We start from the raw sequence: 7,884 nt of genomic DNA on the forward strand, positions 1-7,884 counted from the left end.
TGCAGATGTGTGATTTGCAAGGCTACGACTGTGCTACCAGTGTAAGTGGCATCCATGTGGACATACATGTTGTACGCCCCCATGGCAGAGTTGCCATGGGAGCATGCAAGCCATTATTAAGGGGGAAAACAAAACAGGCCTCAACAATGGTTGGACCATTATCTAAACTTCTGTGGCCAACGTTAGATCACTCAGAACTCATTTTGTACTTTCTGGACCTATTCAGGAACTGTTTCATTTATTCGTGGTGTCTACTCGTTGAACGGACATATTGTTCAGGCACATTACAGTGGTTCTGAAAAAGCTATCAGAAACATGTCCTAGTGCCGATCATGTAACAGAAAAATCAATAAAGTACCACTTTTGACAAAATGGTGGGAGCCAAGCAAGACTCAGACAAGCCACGAGAAAATGTGCACTCATTGAGTGTGGTGTAATACCCACAATAATGTTCAATGCTACTTGCATGTATGGTGTGCAGTACTGAATAGTCCATGCTGCACAGCCATATTTCCAGATACGAGGCCTATTCCTTGAAGCAGTGGCAACATTGGAGGCCCTAAAGCTCCTTAAAGAGAAGCACAATTGCCTAGTATGCAATACTGTTCAGCAGACATTTTACAGTAGAGAGGCATAGCAGGTTAGAAAAAAGGGCACTCCAGGCACTGTCGACCTCCGTGTGATGCTACTGGGACTACACTTTCTTTCTTACCGAATCTTTCACTGGTATGGTAATAGAGCTTGTGCAACACAGCACCTTGCCTCCTTCGATGTTAAAATTTCCCGTTTTTACAAATGTTTACAAATTCGCAGCTGAAAATCCTAGTGCTCTCAAGTGTTTCCAGAACTTTTCAAGTACTACGCCATTACCCATTGTGCAAATCTTCTGCACCTTCCGTGCATTAAATGTTTGTGCTAGTTTGTTTGCCACCCTTTTCTTGTCCCTGTGGTTGTTCCATTTAAGCAGTACATTTTCACATATCAATCTTCTGGCTTCTCTACGATTCCTATACGCATAGATATGCTCTTCAGAAGCTTGCTCTACTTCCTCATTTTGCCGATTGTATAGTTTCTTTCTTCGGATTTCCTTCAGCCTTCTTTGCCTTATCTCCTGCAGCATGACCTTCTCCAGTTCCTTGTAATCTCCTACTGCTGTGGAAAATGCCCCAGTTTTTTTGCTTGAGATCTTTGTTGTTTGCTGACGTTACTTCCAATATAGCGTTGGCATATATTCATAGTTTAATGTTGAAAGTTTATAACTGCCGCCTAGACTATCCTTCCCTAGTTTATCATTATTTTTTTAACACGAAAGTGTTTTATGCAGGGGTCCACCAAGATATTCATGATGCATTTCCGTCATGGAAATACGTCAGCAAAATAAACGCCATCAAATGGCAAAGAAAAAAATACTATAATAAAATTTTGTTGACGGGAGTCGAACCCATGACCTCTCGGTCCGCGGTGATGGCTGGCGGGCGTTTAGCCCACTGAGCTACCGCCAAACACATAACGGAGGCTACATGAAGGCGCCTTTTATCTTCCACACTTTCCTCTCACAGTGCTCTTGCATGGATGAATGGATGGATGCTATGAGCGTCCCCTTTACAACGGAGTGGTGACGTGTGCCACAAGGCTTGAAAAACAAACAAAAAAAATTGCGCTGTTGCTACAATCGTCCCATACAGCACGTTTCCAATACAAGTGTAATTTCGTTTAACACACCGTGAGGTGGTGGCTTCAGGCCAAGCTTCGCTCACAGCATCCATCCATATCGAAAAATAGCTCTCTGACGCTCGCCTGGCTGGCACACCGCGTTCGCTGCTCGCACTGTGAGAATCAACTGCCAGGCTTGAGGGAAGACACAATGCGCGTAGCGTTTCTCTTCGCGTTTCACGACACTTTGGAGGAGTGCATACCGAGTATCCGTGTTTATTATTTGCTTGTTGATGCCATATTTGCGCGGGATTCACCATATGCGGTGTCCACATATATGTTAACAACTTCAGCTACCGCAAGGGTTAAATCATGATCATGGGCGTTGTCGTCGGTACGGAGATCTGCCACTAGGCGTCAACGTGAGTGCGTCCACATCAGGCGGGGCTACATCTGCCAAACAACAATGGACATTACACCAGCTCTGATATACCAATGCACTAAAGCAATCAACTACATCTGTGACAGAGGGATCAACCATCTTTTTTCTAATCATGTGTAAACCATTTGTGACCAAAAAGTAGTGAATACAGTGACTGCCCGTTTCCACATTGTTACTTGTCCGTGGCACTCTCTGTTAAGTACAACAAATTCTGTTCCTCAGACAAATCTAGCACTGGCGAACCATTTTGGTTTTACCGCTTCAAGTTCTGTTTATTTCTGCTACTCACTAACATTTAAAATAATACTAATATGTTTCCACTTAATGCACTCTGGGCACAGTTCACTTGGTTAAACCAAGCAGGCCGTGTCCATTTGTTAAGCAGTTCATCGTAAATGTTCTCCAGCATTCTCTTCACACAAGAGCTCTGCCTGAGTGCCTGCAATGTGGAGCTGCTTCAGATGTCCAGCTTGATGTCTGGCGGCCGCGCAGGTGCAAGGTGGAGCCGAAGGTTGTCTTTCAGCAGCACTGGCTGTAATGTATCTGGGAGGCTCTGTGATGTGCCAGACGCAGCCTGGGTGGGGCACTGCAAGGGTTGTCCCAGTGGCTGTGATCTGCAGCGCTGGCAGCACACTTCACTAGCCTGTTCCCCAGGACCAAGGGCTTCCAGGCAGGCCTTGTGGTAGCAATGGCTGCAACGAAACATGACGACACCACCTGGCTCGGAGAAGCCTCGATTGCAGGCAACGCAAGCAGCCGTGTGCGACACGTACGCCCTGTTGGCGGCTGCCTTGAGCTGGCGTAGGTGCATGTGCACGTCACTGCTCAGCAGCCGGTTGGTGGTACGCAGCAGTGCCTTCTCGTAATTGTGTGTATCCAGCATCTTCATGACAAAGTGGCGCACCTCGCCAAACTTGCCTGTGTTGTAAGCTGGATCCTGCATGAGCTTGTGCAGGATGTGTGGCAATGCCACAAAGCCCATCATGCTCCCAAGAAGCTGGTGGGTCAGCGATAGGAAGTCCTTGTCGGCGCCCAGTGCCGAGCGTAGCTGACGCTGGGGTGCCATGACCCTCTCGAGGACGGGAAACCAGAGGGCCTCACGTTCGGCCGCGCTCAGAAAGGGACAGCTGCGCTGGCACAGCTGCACTACAGCCTGAAGTCGAACACGTGCCTCTTGCAGCAGCTGCTCTCGCATGGGGCCCTGCTGGGCACATGCCTGCAACTGCGCATCTAGGAACTGCAGCAGTATGTTCAAAGCCCCTTGGACATCACCAGTCTTCTCTAACAGGTAAGCTGTGGCATCCAATACGTTGTGCCTGCGACAGATCTCCAGAGTCTCCTCAATGCGATAGCCTTCTGCAGAGACAAGGAATGGGGCCACAGCATCTGGCTCGAATTGGCACATGAGCTCAATGTACTGCTCCTGCACTGCAGCAGCCATGCAATCTGTGTCTTTGGCACTCTGAGTCAGGCTGGAGGCTTCCCTGCTATTCCAGACACCCTTCAAGAACTGGTAGAGCACCCTCGGCTGGCCCTCCAGATGGCGCATGATATCGTCCACGCGGTGGGCAAGGTGCTGCAGCATCAGCTGTGAAGTGGCCCCGCTGTCCACTTTCATGAGGGCCTCGAGGCTCCTAACGAGCTGGTCTTCGAGAAGTGCTTTCTCCTGCTCACTCACGTCGGGGCTGGCGAAAATGCGCATGGCATAGTTGAAGCTCTGCAGCTCACGAGAAGGGTCGTTTAAGTAGCACAGAAAAACCTTGTGGTACAGCCGCTGTTTCTCGTACAAGTACTCGCATACCTGGTAAAAATGGGCCTGCTCGGCGAGATCAAGAAGGTGTGCTTGGTCGACTGAAGCCAAGCCGCCTGCTTGCAGAAGTTCAAGCAGGGCCTGCTGGCGTTCCTCTTGTTGTGTCTCATCCCCAGGGTGTGTCAAATGCTCCAGCACTTGCTCAAACAGGAGCCTGTCAACGATGAGGTTGTTGTCCGGTTGTGCCAACTGCCTGGCCAGGAAGGTGAACAGGGCACCCACCTGCGTAGGCAGGAATCCTTCACCCTGAACCATAATCTGAAGCAGGATATCGACAATTCGCTGCTTTTGAGCCAGCCCCGCCTCAGTGGCAAACTCCGGTTCCTCAAAAGCCAAGGCCAGCACATTCAGGAATTCTCTGGTGCTGAACTGAAGCAATGTCCTGAGATATGGAAATGTCCCATGATCATCAGTGCCTGATCCCCGCAGGGATGTGATGCACTGAAACACATCCTTCTTAACCACAGCTGCCTGATCAGCAGCAAGTTCCCCATGTGGGTATCCTCGCCCTGCCAGGCAGCAACTTATGTAAACCAACAGCTTGTTGCCCAAAAGCACTTGGCTGTCAGTGAGCTGCTTGCCAGATTCCAGGGCTTTCCACAACACAGCCATTAGTTCCTTAATGGGTGTGGTGAAGTCATTCAAGGCTTGGTTGTGCACATAGATGATGCCATCATACAAGCTCTGCTTCCAGCACAGCGTCATCACCTGGTGGAGGTCCAGGCAGGCCACGTCCAGGCACACGAGGCAACGTTCCAAGAGTTCGAACTGGTCCATGCTGGCCAGCTGGCCAACCAAGTCCTTGGCCAGCACAGGGCTAGGGTTATGCAGCTCACCATCTAGCACATGCACAGGAAGGCTGTCTAGGAACTTGCCTTTGAGCTCAAGCGGCAGCAATGTGTACAGCTTATCTAATAGATCGGGCGCATGCTCCCTGATCAGCAGAGCAAGCTGGACACAGAGGGGCACTACGGGTTGGACTCGGTCAGACGGGCCAGCTGCGAGGGCCTCGAGCAGCTGCTGGGCGTAAGTGGCCACCTGGCGCTGGCGGCGCACCTTCTTGCCCACCAGGCCACACACTGCCTTCGCCTCGTCTCGGTAAAGGCTGCACGTCAGATGGAGCGCCTCCGCATACAGCTGCTGCTGGCACAGGAGTTCCAACCGCTCCAGCCACGTGCGGAGGCTTAGCACATGAACCGATGTCAGACCTAGCAGCAGCACTTGGGCCCCACAACCTGCCATTGAATGGTAGCATGCCCGCTCGGCTGCAGCCACCATAGCCTTGCTGACGTTGCCACCAGTAGCGTGCCCTTTGAAATGGCTTGTACCGTAGACCATCTGCACATCCGACATGTCCAACACCTCAAGTTCTTCCTGTGATCTGACATCAAGTACATGAAGGTTCTCCGACGTATCTAATGCCACCAATGTTCGCGAGTTCAGCCAAGTGAAATTCTGGACTGTGTATTGCACTTGTATTTTCTGTAAGGGCACAAAAATCATCTTATCAAAGCTTGGAATGTTGACCTGGAAAAAGTATATGGTGCCCTGGCGACCAAAGGCCAGCACAGGGTCGATGATCCGAGTCGAAGCCGACACCTGGATGACCACAAACTGCCAGCTCAGCAGCGGCAATGTGTTTGGGTCTGCCCTGAGAGAATGGGTGAATCGTACACGCAGCACCGGGCGCACGGTCACCACAATGACCTTGGTGACAGTTGCCAATGCCAGCAGGGACACCTCCTGGGCAGGGTGCCGCGCCACCTCGGGGCTCACGTGCAGCGGCTCCATGGCACAGACCTCGCCTCGACTTCCGGAAAAAATGCACACCGACTCGCACGTCCGGGTGTTGAGCACTTTCCTGAAGTTAAGTTCATACACGGAGCCACCGCTGTCACTGCAGATGGCAAGCGTTGGGTCGTCCGTAAACTTGACATGCAGGATGGCCATCTGCGGTGGATGGATGTCCGTGATTGTTCGTAGTAGTTTTCCGTTCGTCAGGTCCCACATTGTGAGCTGACCCTTGGCATAACCGCAGAGTAGCCGGCTGCAGTCGCTGTTGAAGCCCATCGCAGACACAGAACCATACTGCTCGCCCAGCTGTATGCTGCCCAAGCACCACTTCAACGCTTGTTCGGGATCAAACACCAGCACCAAGCCGTGGAAGGTACCCACAGCTATCAACGAGGAGACGGCCATGGCAGTGGGTTTTCCAGAGTCAACCCGCTCCACGGCTGATCGCAGCTGGGAGGACACTCCGCGCAGGATGACATGCCGCAAGATGCTGCTCGGACGGGCGCTAACTCTTTCTGTCGGGAGACTCCTAGAGTCGGCACTAGCGAGTGAGACTGAATCGCTGTTTCCGTGGAAGAGTGCTTGGTTGGGCACTTCTTCGTCACTCAGAGAGCCTCCATCTACTTCGTTCAATATGCTTTCCAACGTGGGTGGGTTTTCAACGGGTGGCAACTCAAATTCCTTGTCGTCCAGCTCCTCTATATCGAACGCAAGCGCAGCGTCCTCCGTAGCGATGGAATCGCTTCGCAGCCGCCCGTCGAGGCCGTCACTAGAGTCATCCATGTTTATGCCGCCGCAAGGAACACTTACACAATCGACGGGAGTACGGAGGAATCGAGGCAGGTCCCGTAGATAGAGCGCAGTAACAGCCACAACACACAACAGTACTGGTTACGCTGACGTCCACACGAAGCCCGAGCTTTTGCGAAAAATCAACCACGCTACTTGCCTAGTTTAAACTCTTGAGTGTCCGGCCGAATGTAGGAGGCACAATGCGATCGTGTCCAATCAGCAAAGATCCCATCACTGCTGTGGGAGCAACTTTACAAACGGGCCGAATGCATGCCGGCCGGGAAAACGCCCCACACACCTCCTTCGCCAAATGTACACACCCGCATGCCGCCGCCTGGACATCGTTGCGATGACACCGGCTACGCAGAATCCCGAATGAAGGCTACAACAACTCCGCCACAGGACCTGTGTAGACACAAGCTCACTTTACACCTGTAGAAGCGTCAGCCACGCGAGGATAGTTCACTGTATACGGAATACGACAGCTGTTTTCGCCGCCATGCCAATATCCCGTTTGTGTCGAACTTGGGTTGGATTGGCTCGTTTTGGCAGAACAAAATATTTTACGAGACTTGGGAAAACGAAACACGATTTCAGGAACCGACGGAACCATGAAGAAAAATTTGGCTCCCACCGCCATCGTCGTCGTCGTCGTAGTCGTAGTAGTAGTAGGAGGAGGAGCTTCACAGGAGGGTAGTAGCAGTTTCACAGGATGCAGGGCTGCGCACGGGAGTACAAAGGCTGACGTCACAGCCTCGGCAGTGCATTTGGTGGAAAGGGGGGGGGGGGGGGTCACGCATATTTAGCGCAGCCCAGATATGATTATGGCGGCGCCCGTCTGTGAGGTCTATAAGGTCTATAAGGTCACGTGACCAGAGAAAAGAGGGGAAAAATAAATAAATAAAGCGAAATGATGATGATGCTCAAAATTATGTGACGATGCTAAAGGATGAAATAAGCGCTACGATAGCGTTGGAACGCTACCTTGGCGCTCCAGCGCGGCTGTGAATGAGCGTATCGTCGCGCGCATAGGCGTGCCTATAGCTCCCATTAAGGAGGGGGGGGGGGGCGAAGTCTCACCGCACTGACGTCCCCCCTCCCGCCCAAAGGAGTTCGAAAAAACACAAGCTTCGCAGCGGATGCAAAAATGAAAACGAAGCGATGTGCTTCCCACAACGGCCTGCCTTTGGTCCCTGAATTTCCGGGGTAAAAATGGGAAGCAAGCAGCCCTTAGAATGCAGGTCCTCGGCTGCCATTGTGTCAAATACCTGCGTGGCCATAACCTTGCACTACGACGCAATAGGTAGGATGGGGCAGATTTCGCTTCCCCCCCCTCCTCTTAGGTGACTAGAAGGGTCAATGTACGGGGCAGATTTTGCGCCCCCCCTCTTAG

General features: G+C 51.8%; 1 protein-coding gene across 1 annotated transcript; it reads right to left on the minus strand.

Annotated features, from left to right (window-relative positions):
* Positions 1–2,322: 2,322 nt before the first annotated feature.
* Positions 2,323–7,010, minus strand: LOC119394386 (vacuolar protein sorting-associated protein 8 homolog). Its single transcript, XM_037661682.2, has one exon. It carries the CDS (start codon positions 6,480–6,482, stop codon positions 2,553–2,555), a length of 3,930 nt encoding a protein of 1,309 aa, XP_037517610.1. The 5' UTR covers positions 6,483–7,010; the 3' UTR covers positions 2,323–2,552.
* Positions 7,011–7,884: the final 874 nt, after the last annotated feature.

Source organism: Rhipicephalus sanguineus, chromosome 5 (assembly GCF_013339695.2).
Source record: "Rhipicephalus sanguineus isolate Rsan-2018 chromosome 5, BIME_Rsan_1.4, whole genome shotgun sequence".
NCBI classification, from domain to species: Eukaryota; Metazoa; Arthropoda; class Arachnida; order Ixodida; family Ixodidae; genus Rhipicephalus; species Rhipicephalus sanguineus.

What these genes read in the sequence shown, in the direction of transcription:
- LOC119394386 (XM_037661682.2), bottom strand. Translation starts at nt 6,482, where the DNA reads ATGGATGACTCTAGTGACGGCCTCGACGGGCGGCTGCGAAGCGATTCC.